At 51.2% G+C, this 25,576-nt stretch overlaps 8 protein-coding genes across 8 annotated transcripts; 4 read left to right on the top strand and 4 right to left on the bottom strand.

Annotated features, from left to right (window-relative positions):
* Nucleotides 1-114: 114 nt before the first annotated feature.
* Nucleotides 115-450, top strand: LOC310919910 (feather beta keratin-like; the record flags this gene model as incomplete). The annotated part of the gene is made up of 1 exon (XM_083879526.1): nucleotides 115-450. The coding sequence occupies one exon, from the start codon at nucleotides 115-117 to the stop codon at nucleotides 448-450; it is 336 nt and encodes a 111-aa protein (XP_083735652.1).
* A 3,032-nt stretch (nucleotides 451-3,482) lies between these two features.
* LOC310910910 (feather beta keratin-like) lies at nucleotides 3,483-3,818 on the top strand (the record flags this gene model as incomplete). Its single annotated transcript, XM_083863983.1, has 1 exon — nucleotides 3,483-3,818. The coding sequence occupies one exon, from the start codon at nucleotides 3,483-3,485 to the stop codon at nucleotides 3,816-3,818; it is 336 nt and encodes a 111-aa protein (XP_083720109.1).
* Nucleotides 3,819-6,583: 2,765 nt separating this feature from the next.
* LOC310918480 (feather beta keratin-like) lies at nucleotides 6,584-6,919 on the bottom strand (the record flags this gene model as incomplete). The annotated part of the gene is made up of 1 exon (XM_083877343.1): nucleotides 6,584-6,919. One exon carries the CDS (start codon nucleotides 6,917-6,919, stop codon nucleotides 6,584-6,586), a length of 336 nt encoding a protein of 111 aa, XP_083733469.1.
* Nucleotides 6,920-9,035: 2,116 nt separating this feature from the next.
* Nucleotides 9,036-9,420, top strand: LOC310919902 (feather beta keratin-like; the record flags this gene model as incomplete). The annotated part of the gene is made up of 1 exon (XM_083879516.1): nucleotides 9,036-9,420. One exon carries the CDS (start codon nucleotides 9,036-9,038, stop codon nucleotides 9,369-9,371), a length of 336 nt encoding a protein of 111 aa, XP_083735642.1. The 3' UTR covers nucleotides 9,372-9,420.
* Nucleotides 9,421-12,173: 2,753 nt separating this feature from the next.
* LOC310912886 (feather beta keratin-like) lies at nucleotides 12,174-12,613 on the bottom strand (the record flags this gene model as incomplete). Its single annotated transcript, XM_083867853.1, has 1 exon — nucleotides 12,174-12,613. The coding sequence occupies one exon, from the start codon at nucleotides 12,611-12,613 to the stop codon at nucleotides 12,278-12,280; it is 336 nt and encodes a 111-aa protein (XP_083723979.1). The 3' UTR covers nucleotides 12,174-12,277.
* Nucleotides 12,614-15,168: 2,555 nt separating this feature from the next.
* On the top strand, nucleotides 15,169-15,504 carry LOC310917447 (feather beta keratin-like; the record flags this gene model as incomplete). Its single annotated transcript, XM_083875680.1, has 1 exon — nucleotides 15,169-15,504. The coding sequence occupies one exon, from the start codon at nucleotides 15,169-15,171 to the stop codon at nucleotides 15,502-15,504; it is 336 nt and encodes a 111-aa protein (XP_083731806.1).
* Nucleotides 15,505-18,754: 3,250 nt separating this feature from the next.
* Nucleotides 18,755-19,090, bottom strand: LOC310910808 (feather beta keratin-like; the record flags this gene model as incomplete). Its single annotated transcript, XM_083863822.1, has 1 exon — nucleotides 18,755-19,090. One exon carries the CDS (start codon nucleotides 19,088-19,090, stop codon nucleotides 18,755-18,757), a length of 336 nt encoding a protein of 111 aa, XP_083719948.1.
* Nucleotides 19,091-22,872: 3,782 nt separating this feature from the next.
* On the bottom strand, nucleotides 22,873-23,208 carry LOC310917495 (feather beta keratin-like; the record flags this gene model as incomplete). Its single annotated transcript, XM_083875800.1, has 1 exon — nucleotides 22,873-23,208. One exon carries the CDS (start codon nucleotides 23,206-23,208, stop codon nucleotides 22,873-22,875), a length of 336 nt encoding a protein of 111 aa, XP_083731926.1.
* Nucleotides 23,209-25,576: the final 2,368 nt, after the last annotated feature.

Genomic DNA, 25,576 nt, shown 5'->3' with positions numbered 1-25,576 from the left:
GACCCACAACAGCCTCCACACTCCCTCACCCTCTGCATCACTGCCCCTTGCATCTCCAAGCCCCTGCCCTGCCTCACTCCCCCCTCTCTTCCAGGGACCCTCCACACCACACCCATGGCCTGCAACAGCATCTGCACTCCCTGCGGACCCACCCCGCTGGCCAACAGCTGCAACGAGCCCTGTGCCCTGCAATGCCAGGATTCTCGTGTCATCATCAACCCTTCCCCTGTGCTGGTCACCCTGCCAGGACCCATCATGACCTCCTTCCCCCAGAGCACCGCCGTCGGATCCACCTCCTCGGCTGCCGTGGGCACTGAACTCAGTGCCCAGGGACAGCCCATCTCTGGGGGATTTGGTGGCTTTGGCTACGGCCTTGGCTATGGCCGTGGATTTGGCTACGGCCTGGGAGGCCTGGGCTGCTACGGCAGAAGGGGCGGCTACATCTGCTGAGGGCCCTCAGCACCACTCCTGACACCACCAGCTCATGGCTTTAGCGGGAATTTCTGCAAGCAAAGCATCTCAGCTGATGGTCACCCTACTTGCACCTCACAAAAAATTATTTCCACTTCTTTCTCCTGACTTTTCATTCTTTCAACTCAATAAAGTTTACCTGCATAAAACCTGAGATGTCTCCTTATGCTTTTATTCCAACAGTCCCACATCCTTACCCACCACATTCTAGAGCTGAGCAAGCCATTGGGCAACCCTTTTCCTTCCATATAGGTCAAAACAACTAATAACAAGTTCTGGCATAGGAAGCAGAAGAAGGGACATCTTGCAGAACATGTCACACACCTGGAAAACTGCTACACCAAAGTCTTTGATACAGCAGTTCTCTCCGAGGCACAAAACCAGAAAAGTTATTCCAGGCCAGTGCACGCTTGACAAACTCTCTTCCTGACCAGGACTCCTGAAACCTTCCAGCAGAGAGAGAAGCAACATCAATCACACGTTCAGGACCTCTGCAGTGCAAGTGCTTCAACTGCCCTGCTCAAGCAAGGCCAACAGGAGCAGAATTTACAGCACCATGGACAGTTCCAATTTGGATCTCCCAGGACAGACACTCCATCAGCTCTTCCAATCGCTGATCATCCTCACAGTGAAAGGTTCTTGTCTTCTTTGCCCATGGAGTTCCATCACTTTTCACTTGTGCCCTTGCTCTCTTGCCCTGCCCGTGTGCACTGCTGAGAACAGCCGGGCTCCCTTGTCTTCATTCCCCACCATCAGGGATCTGCACACACTGGTGACACGCCCCTGTCCATCCTTGTCCCCTGGGAGTCCTGGCTCTCTCTGAATCTTATCTAGGAATCATCTTTCAGGCCCATTTGTATCTGGGTGGCCCTGAGCTGGTCTCACTGGGGAACCCACAACTGCCCACAACACCTCATGCGGGACCTCACCAGTGCTGAGCAAACACCAACTGTCACCACCCACAACCTCATTCCAACACTTTTCCAAACCCTGCCCTCGAACCCTGGGGTCCTTTTTACCACACAGGGGCACCTCATGCTCCATTTCTTCTTAACCACAACCACAAAGAATTTTTGGAAAAGAAAACAATTGTTCCAGCTGATACCCACATATTCCTTCCTACTTGGGATAATTTCCTCATTCCTTCCAAGAAACATCCCTTGGCAGAAGCCCTTGTGAACTCCAGCAGATGTCCAGGGCCACTCAGGTTTTCAGTGTTGGTCAAAAGGATCCAATTCCTGGGCTACAGTCCTGGGGACTTGCTGCCATCTGGCCTTTGGGGCACTGACCACACGCCTCTGGATCCAGCCCTTCAGACCCTTCTCAAGCCACCATTCTGGGAAGTGACACAACCCTGACTTGCCTGTTTGTTGAGAATCATGAAATGGTCACCTCCAACAATCTAGGGCGACCTCCAAATCCGTTTTCTGACATCCACAAGTTTCCTCACCCCTTCGCACTCAGCCCCAGTAAAGACCCTAAAGGCCCCTGATATGAAAGCCTTAAAGGCAAGAGGGGCACCATGTTTTCCACAGTCAATAGGAAAGGTCAGGTGTAGTGTCAGGCTTAGCTAGGTTGGATCAAGTTGGGAAGGCATGGAATGTGAGGGAACACACCTGTAAACCCCAGAGCAGCCTGTCAGGGCTGGGAGAGAATGGGACTCCACAACACACAGCACACCAGTGCCACACAGTGACCTTGCAGATGACGACCACACCTCCCTGAAGTTTTGGTTGTTTATTCAGCCCTCCCTACACTCACCTTCAGAGCAACCCCCCCGCCAAATGCCTCTAACCCTCATATACCAATCACTCACATGTAAAAGCTGCCCTCAAGGTCATAGGGACAGGGCCTCAAGGAAGGACATGGAATTGTGGATTTCCATAAAGACACACCGACATCATGAACAGAGAGGGAAAGGTGAGCAGGCTGACCATCAGGTAGCAATTATTGGGTTTTGCTCCCTGGAACACAATATTATGATTTACAGGATATTAATCAGTATGAAACCTGGTGGCCTGAATGTGGAATAAGGGAATCAACGCCACAGATCAGCCTGGGAACAAAGGGATTTGTCGTTTGTTATTGGATTTCTGAATGAGGTCAAGGAATACATTTTACACATAAGAGTAAGTTGAAATTAAAATTTGAGAAATCCAAGTGGACCACAAAAATGGAACAGGTTCAGCTAGAACAGCCATGTGTTTACCAGATCTTGTGAGTCCATTCCAAACACAAGGCCAGGAGCTCTCTTTCATCCATCCCCAAGAGCTCCAGGCACTGGGATCTTTCCAAGCTGTTCCCGAGTGGCCTCCTCAGAACATCAGAAGCTCCCTCAGCATTCCTGGGTGCAGCACAATGACTGATGGACATCCAGCAGCACAGAACAGAGTCCCAGTCTGCAAAAGGCACCCACAAACCACAGCACAAGAGTAACACAAAATGACATAATTGATGACATTGCATTTCTGCTGGGCTCTGGTTGTTTATTCATTCCTCCCTGACACACTTTGAACAGTCACACCCTCCCAAATACCAACTCATGAAATGTATCACTTAGGACAGATGGACACAGACTCCAGAGCAGGACATGGATTTGAAGAACATCACAAAGCAAAACACTCCCCACCTCATGACCTCATTCTAGGCTGGGCCAGGCATAAGCTGCTGCCTAAAAAATGCCTCAAGGCCATGGGACAAAGCTGTCCTGCCCTGCCAGGACCAGCATAAAAGCCGGCCTAGGGCCTCTGTCCCTCACACACTGCTCCTCACACCTTCGACTCCTGCTCCTGCTGACAACCAGGTGAGCCTCAAACCCCTGACCCTCCTGCCCCTGCACCCCTGAACCCTCTCTTCCGGCACACTCACAGACAGCCTCAGCAGCCCTCACGCCTCCCCACAGACCCACAACAGCCTCCACACGCCCTTGCTCTGCTGACACTTACCCCAACACCCCTCGCCACTCCCTTGCTTCAATGCCCTCTCTTCCAGGGACCCTCCACACCACACCCATGGCCTGCAACAACCTCTGCACTCCCTGCGGACCCACCCCGCTGGCCAACAGCTGCAACGAGCCCTGTGCCCTGCAATGCCAGGATTCCCGTGTCATCATCAACCCTTCCCCCGTGCTGGTCACCCTGCCAGGACCCATCATGACCTCCTTCCCCCAGAGCACCGCCGTCGGATCCACCTCCTCGGCTGCCGTGGGCACTGAACTCAGTGCCCAGGGACAGCCCATCTCTGGGGGATTTGGTGGCTTTGGCTATGGCCTTGGCTATGGCCGTGGATTTGGCTACGGTCTGGGAGGCCTGGGCTGCTATGGCAGAAGGGGCGGCTACATCTGCTGAGGGCCCTCAGCACCACTCCTGACACCAACCACCCACTCCCTGGAACACATCTCAGCCATTGAGGACGCCTCTCTGGGCCAAGGCTCTCAAAGGGGCTCAGCACTTGCAGCTCCTGCTTTCAGGGCACCAAGCAAGGCAGCTGCCAAGGGGCCAGCCTGGGCTGCCTGCAAACATGGCCCATCTTCCTGCTGCCCTTTTCCCATTCCCTGCTCCGCATCACCCCTTTGGGTCTCTCCAGTCCCATCTGGACGAACCCCTTGTCCCAATCCAGAGACCATTGTGCACCTCTCCTGGGCTGTTCTTATTGTGGGCCAGGAAGGCCTTGATGCTCCAGTCAAACCTCCAAGCAAAGATACTCTGCTTATGGTCACCCTGTTTGCAACCCAGACCAGTTCCCTTGCCCTGGCTGCTCCTGAGTTTTCACTCTTCTACCTCAATAAAATTTTCTTGCATCACAAGCTCACGTGGCTCTTTTCTTTCTTGTCTCAGGACTCTTCCAGTCTCACTCAGTACTAAGGCAAGTTTGTGCAATTGGTGTGGGTCAAAAAGTGCACCAATGCATGTCTTAGGAAATAAGGCCCCAGTTCCACCCTATCCCCGACAGACTTTTGTCTTCCATTCCTCCACACAAACCCTTCACTTGTTTGAAATCAGGGCTGGATACCCTAGTGTAGATCTTTGCCTGTTTCTGACACAAGCTCCTCAGTGTCTCTGCATTCACTTTTGGCTCCAGCCTGTCATCATCTCCCAGGCTCATCTCCGGGTCTGTTTGAGCAGATCCTTGTCTTCTTTCTCATGGATGGCCCAACCTGGCAAGTCATGAGCTGAGGATTCCTTGCCATTCCCCACATCCACAGTGTCATGTCCTGCTATTAGGGTCGTGTCCATCCGACCTCGGTGGCAGTTTTTAAGTGTGAGTTTTAGAGAACGTATTCTGGTATTTATGGCTTGTGTCAGGGTGGGTTGAAGACATAACCATCCTTTGGAGCGGTAGGATGTAATGACTGAGGTCACCCCATGGTACTTCTGTGCTATGGTTTGTGGGTGTGTCAGGAAGAGTTGCCCCCATCCTCTGGCAGCCTTATTAGGGTGGTCTGCATTTTGCAGCTGTTGTACCTTCAATCACATTCCCTCCCTTTATGCTTTTCTCACAGCTGGCAATGGCTGACATTGGACCATGTTTTTCCTGTTGATTGTGCTTTGTGTATGTCTTGGTGCTCTTCTTCCTTTTACAGTTTGAATATGCAGGGTCTTTTGGGTCATTTCCTGGGCTGAGGACTGAGGTTACTTCACTGGGCAATGTCTGGTTGTCAGAAAGAGGATTTGGAGGTTGCCCTGGGTTCTTGGAGGAGATCATTATATAATCTTTGACAATAACTTGAGTGTGTCGACATTGAGTCACTGCCCAGAATGGTGGCTTGAGAAGGGTCTGAAGGGCTGGATCCAGAGGCGTGTGGTCAGTGCCCCAAAGGCCAGATGGCAGCAAGTCCCCAGGACTGTAGCCCAGGAATTGGATCCTTTTGACCAACACTGAAAACCTGAGTGGCCCTGGACATCTGCTGGAGTTCACAAGGGCTTCTGCCAAGAGATGTTTCTTGGAAGGAATGAGGAAATTATCCCAAGTAGGAAGGAATATGTGGGTATCAGTTGGAACAATTGTTTTCTTTTCCAAAAATTCTTTGTGGTTGTGGTTAAGAAGAAATGGAGCATGAGGTGCCCCTGTGTGGTAAAAAGGACCCCAGGGTTCGAGGGCAGGGTTTGGAAAAGTGTTGGAATGAGGTTGTGGGTGGTGACAGTTGGTGTTTGCTCAGCACTGGTGAGGTCCCGCATGAGGTGTTGTGGGCAGTTGTGGGTTCCCCAGTGAGACCAGCTCAGGGCCACCCAGATACAAATGGGCCTGAAAGATGATTCCTAGATAAGATTCAGAGAGAGCCAGGACTCCCAGGGGACAAGGATGGACAGGGGCGTGTCACCAGTGTGTGCAGATCCCTGATGGTGGGCAATGAAGACAAGGGAGCCCGGCTGTTCTCAGCAGTGCACACGGGCAGGGCAAGAGAGCAAGGGCACAAGTGAAAAGTGATGGAACTCCATGGGCAAAGAAGACAAGAACCTTTCACTGTGAGGATGATCAGCGATTGGAAGAGCTGATGGAGTGTCTGTCCTGGGAGATCCAAATCGGAACTGTCCATGGTGCTGTAAATTCTGCTCCTGTTGGCCTTGCTTGAGCAGGGCAGTTGAAGCACTTGCACTGCAGAGGTCCTGAACGTGTGATTGATGTTGCTTCTCTCTCTGCTGGAAGGTTTCAGGAGTCCTGGTCAGGAAGAGAGTTTGTCAAGTGTGCACTGGCCTGGAATAACTTTTCTGGTTTTGTGCCTCGGAGAGAACTGCTGTACCAAAGACTTTGGTGTAGCAGTTTTCCAGGTGTGTGACATGTTCTGCAAGATGTCCCTTCCTCTGCTTCCTATGCCAGAACTTGTTATTAGTTGTTTTGACCTATATGGAAGGAAAAGGGTTGCCCAATGGCTTGCTCAGCTCTAGAATGTGTGGGTAAGGATATGGGACTGTTGGAATAAAAGCATAAGGAGACATCTCAGGTTTTACGCAGGTAAACTTTATTGAGTTGAAAGAATGAAAAGTCAGGAGAAAGAAGTGGAAATAATTTTTTGTGAGGTGCAAGTAGGGGGACCATCAGCTGAGATGCTTTGCTTGCAGAAATTCCCGCTAAAGCCATGAGCTGGTGGTGTCAGGAGTGGTGCTGAGGGCCCTCAGCAGATGTAGCCGCCCCTTCTGCCGTAGCAGCCCAGGCCTCCCAGGCCGTAGCCAAATCCACGGCCATAGCCAAGGCCGTAGCCAAAGCCACCAAATCCCCCAGAGATGGGCTGTCCCTGGGCACTGAGTTCAGTGCCCACGGCAGCCGAGGAGGTGGATCCGACGGCGGTGCTCTGGGGGAAGGAGGTCATGATGGGTCCTGGCAGGGTGACCAGCACAGGGGAAGGGTTGATGATGACACGGGAATCCTGGCATTGCAGGGCACAGGGCTCGTTGCAGCTGTTGGCCAGCGGGGTGGGTCCGCAGGGAGTGCAGAGGTTGTTGCAGGCCATGGGTGCGGTGTGGAGGGTCCCTGGAAGAGAGGGGGGAGTGAGGCAGGGCAGGGGCTTGGAGGTGCAAGGAGCGGTGATGCAGGAGGGTGAGGGAGTGTGGAGGCTGTTGTGGGTCTGTGGGGAGGCGTGAGGGCTGCTGAGGCTGGGGCTGAGCATGCTGGCAGAGAGGGGCCAGGGATTCAAGGAGCAGGAGGGTCAGCGGTTTGAGGCTCACCTTGTTGTTGACAGGAGCAGGAGTCAACAGTGTCAGGAGAAGTGTGTGAGGGAGAGAGGCTCTGGGCCAGCTTTTATGCTGGTCGTGGAGGGGTGGGACAGCCTTGTCCCATGGCCTGGGGGCATTTTTTAGGAAGCAGCTTATGCCTGGCCCAGCCTAGCATGAGGTCATGAGGTGGGGACTGGTTTCATTCATGTAGTTTTGCAATTCCATGTTCTATTCTGGAGTCTGTGCCCAGCTGACCTTGGCAGCAATTTTCATGAGTTGGTATTTGGGAGAATTTCATTGTCAGTTGTGTGTCAGGGAGGAATGAATAAACAACCAGAGCCCTGGAGATTTGCAATGTCATCAGTGCGGTCATTTTGTGACACTCGTGTGCTGTGGTTTGTGGGTGCCTTGTGAAGACTGAGCTCCTCTTCTGTGCCACTGGATGTCCATCAGTCATTGCACCACACCCAGAAATGCTGAGGGAGCTGCTGATGTCCTGGGGAGGTCACTCTGCAATAACTTTTAAAGGTGTCAGTGCTTGGATGAAGGAGAGCTCATGGCCTTGTGTCTTGAATGGAATCAAGAGAGAGGATCTGGGAAATGGGAGTCTGTTCAGGCTGAACTTGTTTCAGTGTTCTGGTTTATTTGGATTTCCTACATTTATATAACAGCATACACTGTCATATAAAGTGTATTTCTACACCTCACTCAGAAATCTAATACCAACAATTTGTCCAATCTGTTACTTGCCATGGCTGGTCTGTGATGTCAATTTCCATTATCTGCATTCAGGCCATCAGGTATCATAACTTTTTTCTTATAATCTTAATTGTGTGTTTCTGTTAGGAAAAGCCAGTAAATAATAGAGGAAGGTCAATGAGCTCTTCTTCTCACCTCTGTAATGGTGGGGCGCATATTTTTGGAATTTTGCTACTCCATGCCCAGCAAGGTCACACTGTGGGGTCACAGCGATGGGCTCTGCCTGAGGCATGGAAAAGAAAAATGGTGAAGGATAAGGAGGACAAGGCATTTGAGGAAAACAATTCCTAAACCACTGATTAGTCCACTCTTGGGCTGTGTACTCTTTGCTGCAAAAAACTCCCGCAGTTACCAGGAAAGGATTAGAAAAGAAATACAAGTGGTTTGATGGCAGCATCCATCCTTTCACTCACCACTGGCGGGGATCCACCAGTGGATAAAGGAAATGGACATGGTTGACCAAGAGCAGCAGAAGAGACCATGAAAATGATGGAACAGCAACATCCTTAAAACGAGAAGCTGAGAGAGCTGGGAGATCTTTCAGGCAGAAGGCAAGGATGTACATGGGACATATTGTCAATTTCCCATGGAATGACTTCAGTGATGACCTCCCAGTTCTCCAAAGCTTTGGTTGAATCTTCTACATGTCCTGATACGTACAATCACCAACAGGATCATGGTCACTAATTCTCTCCAATAAGATGAGCTGCCAAGGTCAGATGGACACTGCCCCAAAGGAAGGATGTGCAATTGAAGAGATGCAGGAAAGAAAACACTCCCACACATCATGAATCACCAAGATGAGGCAGCAAGAGCTGTGCCTGAAAATGGCCCAAGGCCATGGGACAAAGCTGTCCCACCCTGCCAGAACCAGCATAAAAGCTGGCCCATAGCCTCTCTCCCTCACACACTTCTGACACCTTCTACTCCTGCTGAAAACAAGGTGAGCCTCAAACCCCTGACCCTCCTATTCCTGCACTCCTGGCCCTTCTCTTCCAGCATGCTCAGCCCCAGCCTCAGCAGCCCTCACACATCCCCACAGACCCACAACAGCCTGCACATTCCCTCAGCCTCCTGCATCACCGCCCCTTGCCCTCCCCTCACCCCTGCCCTGCTTCACTCCCCTCTCTTCCAGGGACCCTCCACACCACACCCATGGCCTGCAACAGCATCTGCACTCCCTGCGGACCCACCCCGCTGGCCAACAGCTGCAACGAGCCCTGTGCCCTGCAATGCCAGGATTCCCGTGTCATCATCAACCCTTCCCCTGTGCTGGTCACCCTGCCAGGACCCATCATGACCTCCTTCCCCCAGAGCACCGCCGTCGGATCCACCTCCTCGGCTGCCGTGGGCACTGAACTCAGTGCCCAGGGACAGCCCATCTCTGGGGGATTTGGTGGCTTTGGCTACGGCCTTGGCTATGGCCGTGGATTTGGCTACGGCCTGGGAGGCCTGGGCTGCTACGGCAGAAGGGGCGGCTACATCTGCTGAGGGCCCTCAGCACCACTCCTGACACCAACCACCCACTCCCTGGAACACATCTCAGTCATTGAGGATGCCTCTCTGGGCCAAGGCTCTCAAAGGGGCTCAGCACTTGCAGCTCCTGCGCTCAGGGCACCAAGCAAGGCAGCAGCCAAGGGCCCAGCCTGGGCTGCCTGCAAACATGGCCCATCTTCCTGCTGCTCTTCTTCCACTCCCTGCTCTGCATTGCCCCTTTGGCTCTGTCCAGTCTCCTCTGCTCCAGACCCCTTCTTCCAGTCCAGAGACCATCGGGCACCTCTGCTGAGGTGCTCTCACTGTGGAGCAGGAAGGCCTTGATGATCTGGCCAAACCTACTGCAAGCAAAGGCCCTTGCCTGAGGGTCGTCTGACTTCCACCTCAGACCAGTTCCCTTCCAGTGGCTCCTCTAGACTCTCACTCTTCTTTTGCCTCAATAAAATTCTCTTGCCTTGCAACCTGACATGTCTCTTTCAACTTCTTTCTGACAAAGATGTGCCAACCACACTTGGTACAAATCCATGTGTCCACAAGCCATTTGTGGAGGCTGCAAATGGCACCAACACCTCTCTTGGAATTGCTTCTGCAGTTCCACTACCCACCAGGACCCACTGGCACACTTTGTGGGCATCACAGAGAAGAACCTCAGTTGCTTAATAGCAGGCCTGGATACACTAATGCAGGTCTACTCTTGATTCTGTCACAAGAGGTGCCAGAGGTGTATCATGGGAGGTGTATCCATTTTGGCTGGACATCAGTTGCTCCAGACCCTCATCATCTTCCAGGCCCATTTTCAGATCCTCTCGAGCTGCTTCATGTCTCCCTTATTTCCAGGTCCCAGAAGTTGGACACACAACTCCAATCTACCCTGACCAGAGCAGAGGGGCAGAATCCCCGTCTCACCTTCTGCCCATGCAATGGGCAGGAGCCCAGGACACGGGGAATTTCTGCTCAGCTCATTCACGTGGCAGGGCATGGCCCCTTCTTCATCCACCCACACCCCAAGCCTTTCTCCTCTCGGCTGTTCTCAATCCACTCCTCGCCCACTCTACAGCCATGTTTGGCATTGCTCCAAACCAGATGCAGGACCTTGCACTTGGTCTTGTTCAGCTTCGTCAGATTGACAATATCCCACATCCCCAACCTGTTCCAGCCCCTCTGGATGCCATGCCTTCCCTCCACACAACCACCCACACTACTTGTCAGCTCTGAGTGCACCCTCGTTTTGCTGATCGTTCCACTAAATCCCAGTGCCCAGATTTCTGACAATGAGGCAAAATTATAATAATCCTAATGTGGGTCTCCAATGGTCACCACTCTTCCCCATTCTCCACACAGAGAAATTGGCCAAAACATTTGGAGTGAGACCATCCCGCCCATTCCTTATCCACCAAATGGTCCAACCAACATCCACATCTCTCCAGTTTAGAGACAAGGATGTTGTCTGCCACAGGAACAAAGGGCTTGCACAAGTCCAGCTGGCAGCTCTTCCCTCATCCATGTTGGGATGAACACCAACTCCTCAAAGCTGCTGCCAAGGTAAAATGGGCATAGCCTCGAGAGCGGGATATGGAATTACAGACCTGTGGCAAACCAAAACCTTCCCAAGACCATAACTCACCACTCTGTCCCAGGCAAGAGCAGCTGGCCTGGAAAAAGCCCCAATGTCACGGGTAATGGCTGTCCCAAACCTTCAGCCCCCATCATCCTTGAGGCCATGCTCTGGTTATCCTCCACCAGAGTCTTGTCTTATTCCTCTTAATTAATGCAGAGATTAACAGAGATCTCCAATATCATCAGAGCAGAACACAGAGGCAGAATCTGCTGCACCTGCATTGGGACAATCCCAAATATGTAGGATAAAGGCTGGGTGAGGAGGGGATTGAGCCCAAGGAGGAGCCCTTGGGCTGGTGGTGGATGAAGTACTGGACATGCCCCGCAATGGGAATGCACCAAACACAAACCCCGCTGTGTCCTGGGCTCATCCCCACAGTGTGGGGCAGCAGGTGAGGGGGGAATTCTGCTCCACTGCTCTACCCTGCTGGGACTGGAGATGTGTGTTCAGCTCTGGGACCTGACACCAAGGAAGACATGGACCTGCTGAACCAGAGCTGGAGACAGCCCTGGAAGACAATGACGGGCAGAAGCAGCTGGTGTCCAGAAAATTTAAACACACCAACAGTGAAGAGCTTGTGCCAGAGGCAAGGATAGATCTGTACTAGTGTATCCAGGTTTGTGTTTCAATCAATACCTGAAGGGTTTGTGTGATAATGCACTGGAAGAGCAAAGTGTGGCAGTGAATAGCAGAACTGCAGAAATCACAACAAAGAGTGGTCCTGGCACTCTTTATCCCCCACCCCAGTGGTCTCAACAACCCTGCCTTAGTGCTAAATGAGACTGGAAGAAGCTTGGGAAAAGTAAGAAGGAGTCATCTGAGGTTGTGATGCAAGAAAACTTTATTGAGGTAGAAGAATGAAAACTCAGGAGCAGCCAGTGGAAAGCAGCTGATCTGAGGTGCAAGGACAGTGACCACCAGCCAAGGCCCCTTCCTCTGAGGAGGTTGGGCCAGAGCATCAAGGCCTTCCTGCTCTGCAGCTGGAGTTACCAAGCAGAGGTGTCTGGTTGTGTCTGGCTTGGGACAAGTGGTTTGCAGCAGAGGGAGCTGCACAGGGTTGAAGTGGTAATGGAGAGAAGGGAGTGGGAAATGACGAGGAGATGGATGGGCCATGCTTACAGGCAGCCCAGGCTGGCCCCTTGGCAGCTCCCTTGCTTGGTGCCCTGAGCGCAGGAGCTGCAAGTGCTGAGCCCCTTTGAGAGCCTTGGCCCAGAGAGGCGTCCTCAATGGCTGAGAGGTGTTCCAGGGAGTGGGTGGTTGGTGTCAGGAGTGGTGCTGAGGGCCCTCAGCAGATGTAGCCGCCCCTTCTGCCGTAGCAGCCCAGGCCTCCCAGGCCGTAGCCAAATCCACGGCCATAGCCAAGGCCGTAGCCAAAGCCACCAAATCCCCCAGAGATGGGCTGTCCCTGGGCACTGAGTTCAGTGCCCACGGCAGCCGAGGAGGTGGATCCGACGGCGGTGCTCTGGGGGAAGGAGGTCATGATGGGTCCTGGCAGGGTGACCAGCACAGGGGAAGGGTTGATGATGACACGGGAATCCTGGCATTGCAGGGCACAGGGCTCGTTGCAGCTGTTGGCCAGCGGGGTGGGTCCGCAGGGAGTGCAGATGCTGTTGCAGGCCATGGGTGTGGTGTGGAGGGTCCCTGGAAGAGAGGGGAGTGAGGCAGGGCAGGGGCTTGGAGGTGCAAGGGGTGGTGATGCAGAGGGTGAGGGAGTGTGGAGGCTGTTGTGGGTCTGTGGGGAGGGGTGTGGGCTGCTAAGGCTAGTTCTGAGCGTGCTGGCAGAGAGGGGCCAGGGGTGCAGGGGCAGGAGGGTCAGGGGTTTGAGGCTCACCTTGTTGTCGGTAGGAGCTGGAGGAGAAGGTCTGAGGAGAAGTGTGTGAAGGAGTGTGATGCTGGGCCGGCTTTTATGCTGGTTGTGGAGGGGTGGGACAGCCTTGTCCCATGGCCTTGGGGCATTTTTCAGGCAGCAGGTCTTGGATGGCCAGCTTGGTGATTCATGAGGTGGAGAGTAGTTTCATTCATGTAGTGCTGCAATTCCATATCCCACTCTGCAATCCGTGTCCATCTGACTTTGGCGGCAGCTTTAGAGTGAGGGTTGGTATTCGGGAGGGTGTGATCTGTCAATATGTGTCAAGGAGGAATGAATAAACAACCAGTGCCCTGGAGATTTGCAATGTCATCAGTGCGGTCATTTTGTGGCACTTGTGTGCTGTGGTTTGTGGGTGCCTTGTGATGACTGAGCCTCTTTTCTGTGCTGCTGGATATCCTTCAGTCATTTTGTGGCACCCAGGAATGCTGAGGGAGCTGCTGACGTCCTGGGGAGGTCACTGTGGAATAACTTGACAAGGTCCTTGTGCCTTTGAGTGCTTCCTGATGGATGAAAGAGAGCTCATGGCCTTGTGTCTGAGTGGGATCAAGAGAGAGGATCCTGCAAAGCAGAGGCTGTTCAGGCTGAACTTGTTCCATTTTTCAGGTCAATTTGTATTTTTGCAATCTACAGGACAGCATACACTGTAATTTAAAGCATATTCCTCGACCTCATTCATGAATCTTATAGACAAACAACAAGCCTGTGTTTGCCCAGGCTGGTCTGTGACGTTAATTCTCTTATTCCGCATTTAAGCCACAAGGTTTCATAATTTAAAACCTCTAAGTCTTAATATTTTGTTCCTGTTAGCAAAAACTAATTGTTACTAATGGATGATCAGTGAGGTCCTCCTCCCTCCTATGATGTGTTGGTAGCATTCCTTTGTAAAATTCTGCAATTCCAAGTCATTTTCTTGAGTTCTTTTCTATCTGACTTTGATGGCAATATTTAAATGCAAGTATTAGAGGTTAAAGGAAGGTGCTGATGGCCTTGTCGGGGCAAGCTGAAGACGTGACCAAAGCTCTGGAGAGGTTGGGTGTCATCAGTGAGGTCACCCTGGGGCACTCATGTTCTGTCATTTGTGGGTGCATTGGGAAGAGGGGCCCCAAACCATTGTGGCCCCGTCAGGCTGGTCTGGACTTTGCAGGAGGACTGCTTGTGAGGGTCTGCTCCTTTCATCACGTTGTTTCCATCCCCAGCATGTTGAGGTCTCTCCAGGAGTTTTTATATACGAGACCCTTCCCGTTGTGAATGGGAAAGCAATCCTATTGTTTAGGGAGGATCCCATGCTGCCCCAAGGGTTGTGTTGGTTCGTCCATAGCTTGTCTCATCTGGGCCCAGCAAGGTCACACTGTGGGGTCACAGTGCTGGGTTCTGCCTGACACAGGGAAAGGAAAAATGGTGAAGGATAAGGAGAACAAGACATGTGAGGAGTACAATTCCTCAACCTTGATTAATCCACCTTTTGGCTGTGTACCCTTAGCTGTGAAAAACTCTAGCAGTTACCAGGACAGGATTAGGAAACAAAATATAAGTGGGTTGAGGGCAGTGTCCATCCTTTTGCCCACAACTGGTGGGGTTCCACTGTGGAACGAGGACATGGTTGATCAAGAGCAACTCAGGGAGACCATGACACTGCCGGTACAGGAGCATCCTTAAAAGGAGAGGAAACAAGGGACCTGGAATTTTGTTCAGACAGGAGACAAGAACGCAAATGGGACATGCGTTGAATATGCTGTGGTATGACCTTGGTGTTGACTTTCCAGTTCTCCAAAACTGTAATTGAATCTTCTGTGTGTCCTGACACAGGCCACCAACAACAAGACATTGGTCACCCACTGTCACAACCAGGAGGTTCTACCAAGTTCAGATGAACACGGCCTCATGGAAAGGACATGGAATTGCAGAATTGCAGGAAGGAAAACACACCCCACCTCATGAATCACCAGGCTGGGCCAGTCAAGAGCTGTGGCGTAAAAAATGGCCCAAGGCCATGGGACAAGGCTGTCCCACCACTCCACAACCAGCATAAAAGCCAGCCCAAAACCTCTCTCCCACACACTTCTCCTTAGAACTTCTCCTGCTGCTGAGAACCAGGTGAGCCTCAAACCCCTGACCCTGCTGCCCCTGCACCCCTGACCCCTCTCTGCCAGCATGCTCCTACACAGCCTCAGTAACCCACACCCCTCCTCACAGACCCACAACAGCCTCCACACTCCCGCAGCCTCCTAACACTTCGCCCCTCACACTCCCACTCCCCTGCCCTGCCTCACGCCCCCTCTCTTCCAGGGACCCTCCACACCACACCCATGGCCTGCAACAACCTCTGCACTCCCTGCGGACCCACCCCGCTGGCCAACAGCTGCAACGAGCCCTGTGCCCTGCAATGCCAGGATTCCCGTGTCATCATCAACCCTTCCCCTGTGCTGGTCACCCTGCCAGGACCCATCATGACCTCCTTCCCCCAGAGCACCGCCGTCGGATCCACCTCCTCGGCTGCCGTGGGCACTGAACTCAGTGCCCAGGGACAGCCCGTCTCTGGGGGATTTGGTGGCTTTGGCTACGGCCTTGGCTATGGCCGTGGATTTGGCTACGGTCTGGGAGGCCTGGGCTGCTATGGCAGAAGGGGCGGCTACATCTGCTGAGGGCCCTCAGCACCACTCCTGACACCAACCACCCACTCCCTGGAACACATCTCAGTCATTGAGGACGCCTCTCTGGGCCAAGGCTCTCAAAGGGGCCCAGCACTTGCAGCTCCTGCGCTCAGGGCACCAAGCAAGGCAGCTGCCAAGGGGCCAGCCTGGGCTGCCTGCAAACATGGCCCATCTGCCTCCTCCTCTTCTCCTTTTCCCTAGTTCCTGCTCTCTGCTCTCCCCTTTGGCTCTGTCCAGTCTCCTCTGCTCCAGACCCCTTCTTCCAGTCCAGAGACCATCAGGCATCTCTAGTGGGCTGCTCTCACTGTGGGCCAGGAAGGCCTCAGTGCTCTGGCCAAATCTACTGCAAGTCAAGGACTTTGGCTGATGGTAGCTCTACTTGCATCTCAGCCCAATTCCCTTCCACTGGATGCTCCTGCTTTTCCATTATTTTGTTGCAATAAAATTTTTCTTGCATCACTGTTTCAGATGTCTTTTCTGAATGGACTCGTAATAAACTGGGTGTAAATGCTGCTTCCCTTTCACTGCACAAAGATCAGGAATCCAGAGTAAAAGCGTCTTCAGTTTAAGTTTAGGTCGGATATTAAGGAAGCTTCCTTCATGGTGAGGGTTGTTATTCCTGTCACAGACTGCACAGGGTAATAGTGGAGTCATCATCCCTGCAGGGATTTAGTATCCCTGTAGATGTATCACCTGGGGACATGGATTAGTGGTGGCCTTGGTAATGCTGAGGGAATGGTTAGACTTTGTACTGAAATTTTAGATCTTTTGCAACAAAAATGTTTCTAAGATGTGATCTTTTAACAGTGGATTTTGTAGTCCTGCATTAACAGTTTTAGTCAATGTCAAGGGACTTTTTCCAGCTGAATGGAAATGGATTCCATGTGTGTTGGTGGCACCTGTGCAAGGGACAAGGGGCCAGTTGGGAGTGGCAGCAGGGGACGGGTGAGCCAGGGCTTTGAGGTCTTGAGTTGTGGCAAGTGCCCAGAGCTGAGGCCAATTCTCTTGGAGGATTTCCCTTGAGGAAAGGGTGCTTGAGCTCTGTGTCTGCTCTGTCCCAGTTACTCAGCCTGGGCACGAGGAGGGAGCTGTGGCTGCTGCTGAACTCAACTCATTTGTGAAACCTTTGAGGCTCCTTCTCATTCCGTACTCCCAGAGCAGCTGAGCAGGTCCAGGTTGCCTGAGAGGGCAGTGAGTGGCCTGAGAGTGGTTGGGGGCTGTGCCCAGAGGCTGGGGATCAGTGGCCCAAAGTGCAAATGCAGACAAGTCTCAAGGGAAGTAGGTGAAGAGTTGGATCGGGGGGACAACCCTGTTCAACCTCCTCAACAAAGATGTGGGCAGTGGGGCTGTTGTCCCCTCAGCAAGCTGGCAGATGATGAGGTGATTGAGGCACCAGGTGGTTGTGCCATCAGTCAGAGGGACCTGGAGAATGAGGGTTAAAGGAATTTCCTGAACTTCTCGAGCAAGGGAACCATGAAGTGCTGCATCCAGGCAGGAACAGCAGTGAGCCCCAGCTCATGCTGTGGGCTGAGGCTGCAAAGCAGCTTTGCTGAGCATGACTCTGTGGTGCTGGTGGAGAACAAGGAGACAACAAAATCTCACAGAATCACAGAATGTGTAGGTTGGAAAAGATCTTCAAGATCATCGAATCTAACCCATGACCTAACACCTCAATTAAACCATGACACCAAGTGACACATCCAGTCTTTTTCTAAACGCATCTGGGGCTGGTGACTCCACCACCTCCCTGGGCAGATAATTCCAGTACTTTATCACTCTTTCAATAAAAAACTTTTTCCTAATATCTAACCTAAATTTCCCTTGGTGCAGTTTAAGACTGAGTCCTCTCGTTCTGTCAGTGCTGCCTGTTGAAAGATACCAACCCCCACTTGACTACAGCCACCTTTCAGGAAGTTGTAGGGAGTGATAAGGTCACCTCTGAGTCTCCTTTTCTCCAGGCTAAACAACCCCAGCTCCCTCAGTCGTTTCTCACAGGGTTTGTGTTCCCAGCCCCTAACCAGCCTTGTTGCCTCCTCTGGACACATTCAAGCATCTCAATGTCCTTCCTAAACTGAGGGGCCAGAGCTGGACACAGCACTCAAGGTGTGGCCTCACCAGTGCTTAGTACAGGGGAAGAATGATATCTTTGTCTCAATCCTTTCCTTTCTTGAAAAAGCCTCACCATCATCCAAGATAGACTTCAGACAGTTCTTGCCATGAAGTCAGGAGAAGAGGCCTTTTCTCTCTTTAGAACACTGGTGGGGTCCCATGTGGGGTGGTGTGGGCAGTTCTGGGCTGTCCAGAGGAAGAAGCACAAGGGCTTAGTGAAACAAGACCAGATCAGGGTGACCAGGAAACTGAAGGAGTAGGAGAATCTTTCCTAGAGGGCAGAGAGCGCTGGGACTCCCAGGAGACAAGGCTGGATATAGGGGTGGCATCAGGGTCCCCAGATCCCTGATGGCAGGAAATTAAGTTGAGGGAGCCCAGCTGTTCTCAGCAGCACTCGCACATGAAGGAAAAGGGGGAAGGTCAGAAGAGAAAGATGGAATTTCGTGGGTGAAGAAGCCAAGATTTTTTGAATGTGAGAGTGGTCACAGAGTGGAAAAGCTGGTGGAATCTGGCTGCTGGGAGGACCAAAACTGAGCTGGCCATGGTCCTGGAAATGCTGCCTTGCTGACTGTGTTTGAGCAGAGGGAAATGAAGCACTTGTGTTCCAGAGTTCCTGCCCAAATGGATGATGTTGTTCCTCCTGTTTGCTGGGTGGGTTCAAGAGTCCTGCTGGGAAGAGAGTTTCCAAGCTGGCACAGAGAGATTCTGCCAGAGCCATGAGCAGGAGGACATGAATGTGTAAAGACCTTTGAGGAAGTGGGTCTTAGGTCTGTGTCATGTTCTGGAAGGTGTGTCCCCTCCCCTACTTTCAGTGCCCATCTTGGTTATTACTGGTGGTGACATCTGTCCTAAGAGAGGAATTCTTTTCCATCCATCCACACCAATGGCCTGTCTGGCATTTTGCTGGGTGAGGATGTGAAACCATTGGAATTCAAAAAGATGAGGAGGCACCTCAGACTTTGTTGCAGGAAAACTTTATTGAGGGGAAAAAAGATTAAGACAGGAGAAAGAAGTAGAAGGAATCCAGTGTGAGATGCAAGTAAGGCAAGCATCAGCTGAGGTGATTTGCCTGCAGGAGCTGTTGCCAGAGGCCTGAGCTCATTGGTGGTGTCAGGAGTGGTGCTGAGGGCCCTCAGCAGATGTAGCCGCCCCTTCTACCGTAGCAGCCCAGGCCTCCCAGGCCGTAGCCAAATCCACGGCCATAGCCAAGGCCGTAGCCAAAGCCACCAAATCCCCCAGAGATGGGCTGTCCCTGGGCACTGAGTTCAGTGCCCACGGCAGCCGAGGAGGTGGATCCGACGGCGGTGCTCTGGGGGAAGGAGGTCATGATGGGTCCTGGCAGGGTGACCAGCACAGGGGAAGGGTTGATGATGACACGGGAATCCTGGCATTGCAGGGCACAGGGCTCGTTGCAGCTGTTGGCCAGCGGGGTGGGTCCGCAGGGAGTGCAGATGCTGTTGCAGGCCATGGGTGTGGTGTGGAGGGTCCCTGGAAGAGAGGGGGGAGTGCAGCAGGGCAGTGGTGTGGGACTGTGAGGGATGAAGTGTTAGGAGGTTGAGGGAGTGTGGTGGCTGTTGTGGGTCTGTGGGGAGGTGTGAGGGCTGCTGGGGCTGGGGCTGAGCATGCTGGAAGAGAAGGGCCAGGGGTGCAGGGGCAGCAGGGTCAGGGGTTTGAGGCTCACCTGGTTGTCAGCAAGAGCAGGAGAGGGAGTCAGGAGAAGTGTGTGAGGGAGAGAGGCTCTGGGCCAGCTTTTATGCTGGTCGTGGAGGGGTGGGACAGCCTTGTCCCATAGCCTGGGGGCATTTTGAAGGCAGCATGTCTTGCCTGGCCCAGCTTGGTGAGTCATGCGGTGAGGAGTGTTTTCCTCCATGCAATTCTTCAGTTCCATGACCTTCTCTTGATGCTGTGTCCCTCTGACCTTGGCAGAAGCTTTAATAATATGGTGTTTGGGTGGATTTGATTGTTGAATGTGTGCCAGGGAGGGATGAATGAACAACCAGAGCCCAAGAGATTTGCAATGTCACCAGTGATGCAATTTTGTCTTACTCGTGTTCTGTGGTTTGTGGGCACCTTGTGAAGACTTGGTCACCGTTCTTGCCACTGGATGTCCATCAGTCATTGTGTTGCACCCAGGAATGCTGAGGGGGCTGTTGATATCCTGGGGAGGTCACTCTGCAATAACTTGGAAAGGTCTCAGTGCTTTTGAGCTCTTCCTGATGGATGAATGAGGCTTCTTGGCCTTGTGTCTTGAATGGGATCGAGAGAGAGGACATTTAAAATGAGAGTCTGTTCAGGCTGAACTTTTTCTAGTGTTACGGCCCACTTGGATTTCTCAAATTTACATGGCAGTGTACTCTGCCATTTAAACTGTATTCTTTGACATTGTTAAGAAATCCAGTAAAAAACCAACAATCTGGGCCTGATCCATTTTTTTCAGTCTGTCTGTGACATCTATTCACTCATTCCACATTCAAGCCACAAGTTTCATAACTTATAACCTACATGTGTTAACATTGTGTTCCTGTAAGCAAATAACTAGTAATTACTAATGGACAAGCAGTGAGCTCCAGTGTCATTCCCTGACAAGGTGGGTGCGTGTCATTGTAGAATTGTGCAATTCCATATCCTACTCCTGAGGCCCATCTGCGGTGGTAACTTTTAATTGCAAGTACTAAGAGGTCAATTTTTTCTGTTGATGATTCATGTCAGGAAGGGCTGAAGACGTGACCCAAGCTTTGAAGAGGTGAGTTGTCATCATTGTGGTCACCCTACGGCCCTTGTGTGCTGTGGTTTGTGGGTGCCTTCTGAAAAATTGCCCCCAGTTTCTCATAGTTCTGATAGGCTGGTCTGGGCCTTACAGCTCTGGCAAGGAGGAGGTGTTACATCTTCCATTGCCTTCCACCTCTCCATGCATTTATCCCAGTTGGCAAAGCCTGACATCAGACCTCACCTTTCCATTTGGATATTCTCAGGGGTGCTTGAGTGACACTCTTGCTTCAAAGGTTTTGATATTTTGGCTCTTTGCTAGGGCTGAGTGTGAAGGGGTGGAACCAGTTGTGATTGTCTGAATGACCATTTGGAGGTTGCCCAGGTGTAGGAGCCTGACCTGAGAGATGTGAGACAGGCAGCTTTTCTGAATGTTGTTTATTGTAGCAGAATTCTTACAGAAGGTATTCCATTCATAATAGGTTGTAGGTCTGACACAGCCATGCCTAAAGCGGCCAGCTAAAGCTTATAGGCAAGTCTGAAGCCAAGTTATTTCTGGTTACAATACATTATCTATTTTTCTTTGCTGAGTATCTTAATACATAACAACCAATCAGCATCATACACAATACCTTTCCCATTTACCTATAGCCTATCATAACTACTATCATGATCATATTATGCTACAGTTTAAGCTTAAAGTTGTTTTTCTGCTTTCTTGCAGTGGAAAATTCTTAGACCTTTTTTCTACTTTCTACATTGGCATGTTTGTATGTCTATGGTATCTTCTGCTTTTCCTAAGATGTATTTCTGCTTGGTAAAAACATCTTCTTTGTTTATGGTCAACAAAGCCTTTGCTCTAGCCCTAAAACCTCCTTCCAGCTCCACTTAACCTTTTCTTTCTTAGTTGTCCAGTAACTACTGGCTCAGCAATTCTTAATTTAGGCATATTTTATTCTTCTATATCAAAACTTTCTTCCATCTCTATTCTGCTCTCAGGTTCCACATTCAAAGAGCTTTCTGCCAAGCATACATATCTGTGAAATTTTCTTGTCAAACTTTCATCTTTCCCAACACCCAGGGTTGTGGGAGGTGGGCATTGCATCATCCTCCAAAACAACCCAGGCAAGTCTAGGTGGTGTCTGTGCCCAGCATAGTAGACTGAGAAAGGTCTGAAGGGCTGGGTCCAGAGGTTTATGGTCCGTAGCCAAAGTCCAGATGACAGCAAGTCCCCAGTGCTGTAGACCAGGAGTTGGATCATTTTAGCCAACACTGAAAACTTGACAGGTTCTGGACATCTGCTGGAGGTCATCAAGGGCATCTGCCAAGTGCTGTTTCTTGGGAGGAGTCATCCCAGGAAGGAAAAAAAAAATCTGGGTGACATTTGGAATAATTGTTTTCTTCTCTGAAAAAGCCTTTGTGATTCTGGGTTAGAAGGAAGGGCAGGAGGTGTCCCTTTATCCTTGTGGGAAAAGGGGCCCCAAGTCTCCAGATCAGGGCTGGGGAGAAGTGTTGTGATGAAGCAGGAGGAGATGACTCTTGGTGTCTTCTGAGCACTGGTGAGGTCCCAGGTGAGGTGTTGTGGGCAGCCTTTGACTTTCCACTGTGAAAATGAAGTCACTTTAGTTAATCCAGATCAGTTCAGGACCACCAAGGTTCCAAAGGGGCTGGTGGATCATTCTTAGAGGAGAAACTGAGAGAGCTGGGACTCCCAGGGGACAAGGCTGGACACGGGGGTGTCATCAGTGCATGCAAATCTCTAATGGCAGAGAATGAATGTGAGGACGGCTGGCAGTTCTCAGCAGTGCACATGTGCAGGACAAGAGGGCAAGACCAAAAGGGAAAAGAGATGGAATGTAATTGCTAAATAAGGCAAGAATCTTTTGTTGTGAGTGTGGCCGTAGAGCGAAAGAGGTGTTGGGCTGTCAGTCCCGGGAGAGGCAACAACATTGAACTGTCCATGGTCCTGGAAACCATGCTCGTTTTTGAGCAGAGGAGTTAAAGCAATTGCACTCAAGATTTCCTGCCCAAGTGGATGATTTTGTGACTCTTTTTGATGAAGGGATTCAAGAGTCCTGGTGGGGAAGACAGTTTTCCAAGCGTGTGCGGACATGGAGTGACTTGACCAGAGCTGTACCCAGGAGAGGATGGATGTGTCCAAGGCTTTGACGTGTCAGGTGATGGGTTTGTGTCATGTTCTGGAAGGTGTCCCTCCTGTGCTTCTTATGCCAGACTTTCTTATTAGATGTTTTGACATATTTGTGAGGGAAGGTGTTATTGCGCATACCCCAATGGCCTGATGAGGCATGCAATGTGCTTGGTGAGGATGTGATACAGCTGGAACTACAAAAGAACAGGAGACATCTCAGTCATTGATGCAGGAAAACTTTATTGAGGCACAAGAATGAAGAGACAGGAGAAAGAAGAAGAAGAAGGGATCTGCTGTGAGGAGCATGCAGGCCCACTGCCAGCTGAGGTGCTTTGCTTGCAGGAGCTCTTCCAAGAGCCCTGAGCTGGTGGTGTCAGGAGTGGTGCTGAGGGCCCTCAGCAGATGTAGCCGCCCCTTCTGCCATAGCAGCCCAGGCCTCCCAGGCCGTAGCCAAATCCACGGCCATAGCCAAGGCCGTAGCCAAAGCCACCAAATCCCCCAGAGATGGGCTGTCCCTGGGCACTGAGTTCAGTGCCCACGGCAGCCGAGGAGGTGGATCCGACGGCGGTGCTCTGGGGGAAGGAGGTCATGATGGGTCCTGGCAGGGTGACCAGCACAGGGGAAGGGTTGATGATGACACGGGAATCCTGGCATTGCAGGGCACAGGGCTCGTTGCAGCTGTTGGCCAGCGGGGTGGGTCCGCAGGGAGTGCAGAGGTTGTTGCAGGCCATGGGTGTGGTGTGGAGGGTCCCTGGAAGAGAGGGGAGTGAGGCAGGGCAGAGGTGAGGGTAGGGCAAGGGGCAGTGATGCAGGAGGGTGAGGGAGTGTGGTGGCTGTTGTGGGTCTGTGGGGATGTGTGAGGGCTGCTGAGGCTCGGGCTGTGCGTGCTGGAACAGAGGTGCCAAGGTACAGGGGCAGGAGGATCAGGGATTTGAGACTCACCTTGTTGTCCGCAGGAGCAGGAGGAGAATGTGTCCAGAGAAGTGTGTGAGGGTGAGGGGCTCTGGGCCGGCTTTTATGCTGGTTGTGGAGGGGTGGGACAGTCTTGTCCCATGGCCTCGGGGCATTTTTAAGGCAGCAGCTCTTGGCTGACACAGCTTGGTGAGTCATAAGGTGGGGAGTGTTTTCCTTCCTGGAATTCTGCTATTCCATATACTTCCTTTAAGGCTGTGTCCATGTGACTTCAGCAGAACATCTTAATTGCAAAAATTCATGACCATTATCTTGTTTTTGATGTGTGTCAGAACATTTAGAAGACTCAGCTGAATCTTTGGAGAATTGGAGTGTTGTCACTGAGGTCATACCATGGCATATTAATATCATCTCCCATTTGCATTCTTGTGCCCTGCCTGAAAGAGCTCCCAGTTTTCTCAGCTTGTCCTCATTTTGAGGATATCCCAGTCCTGTCAGTGTCATGATGCCCCTGCCGTCTCCTTGGTCAACCATGTCCATGTCCTTGTTCCATTGGTGAGCCCTACCAGTGGCAGCGACCAGGACAGTCCACTCCCTCAACCTTTCTAAAGCTCAGGAACATGGGTTTCAAGGGTGGATTAATCAATAGATGGGGAATTGTGCTCCTCATGCATCTTGTTCTCCTTATCCTTCACTGTTTTTCCTTTCCATTCGTTGGTCACAGCCCAGCACTGTGACCCTACAGTGTGACCTTGCTGCTCTCAGCTGGGATGAGAGGTATAGATATAGCTCACAAGACTATATATAGATATAGAACACAAGACTTTGTGGGAGAATGGGAGGCCATCTTAAATCACAGGGATTGCATTCCCGTACCCAGCAGGAAAGGCTAGGGTAGCCCTGGTTCGTGCCTGAGATGTTTTGGTTTTCTGAAATTCTTTTCCCAGGGAATTTTCTGTAAACAAGAGAAGTGTTTTTGTAAACTGTATTTTGTTTGTCATTCCTTTTCCTAGAAGGAACTTCTTCTTGATGTCCCTCTAGTCTGACCAATGTGACTGAAGAAGTTTGTCTTTGTTTCACCAATCAAATTGGTCTGTATAGTACAGAATAGTATAAAAGGGAGACACATCCCAAAAATAAAAGTAATTTTCAGCGTTCTGAAGTTCAGAGTTTGTGTTGTTGTGGTGTACAACAGTGTCAAGCTAGGAATATAGAGAGGCTCTGAATGTTGGCAGCATAGTGGGGATGGAGAAAACATCATGGAAAGAGCAGTTCCTCACAAGCAGTGCTCCTACAAAGCCAGACAATCCAAACCTGTGATGGTTTGGGGCCCCTCTTCACAATGTACCCCAAAACCATCCCACACCAGTGCCATGGGGTCACCTCACTGATGACACCCCATCTCTCCAAGGTTTTGGACATGTCTTCAGCCATGACACACATCATCAACACCTGCTCTTAACCTCTAAGACACCTAAAATCTGCAGCCAAGGTCATATGGACATGGCCTCAAAAGGACATGAAGCTGCAGAATTCCACAAAGGAATGCCTGCAACATGACAGAGGAGGGAAGAGGTCTATGCCTGACCAACCATAAGTAATTACTGGGTTTTGCTAGCAGGAACAAAATATTAAGACTAAAAGGATATCAGATATGAAACCTTATGGCTTGAATGCAGAATAAAGGCATGAAAATCACAGACCAGCAGGGGGAAAAGGATCAAGCTGGGTTGGGTCTTTGTTTAAGGGATTTCTTAATGAGGTTAATAAATACACTTTGAATGGCAGAGTACAATGTTGTGTAAAGACGAAAAATCCAAATGAACTGTGACACCAGAACAAGTTCAACCAGACTAGCTTCTACTTTTCCAGATGCTCTCTCCTGATACAATTCAAGACACAAGGCAATGAGCTCTCCTTCATCAGGAGGAACACCCCTACGCACTAAAATATTTCCAAGGTATTGCAGAGTGACCTCCCCAGGATGTCAGCAGCTCCCTCAGCATTCCTGGGTGCAACACAAGGACTGACGGACATCTAGCGGCACAGAAAAGAGTCACAACCTTCAAAAGGCACCCACAAACCTCAGCACACGAGTCCCACAAAATTACCTCATTCATGATATCACACCTCTCCAGGGCTCTGGTTGTTTATTAATTCTTCCCTGACAAACATTCAACAATCAAA

The sequence above is a fragment of the Zosterops lateralis genome, assembly GCF_965231275.1.
Source record: "Zosterops lateralis genome assembly, chromosome: 1".
NCBI classification, from domain to species: domain Eukaryota; kingdom Metazoa; phylum Chordata; class Aves; order Passeriformes; family Zosteropidae; genus Zosterops; species Zosterops lateralis.
The sequence above is the reverse complement of the archived record's forward strand: the minus strand, read 5'-3'. Positions and strand labels throughout refer to the sequence as shown.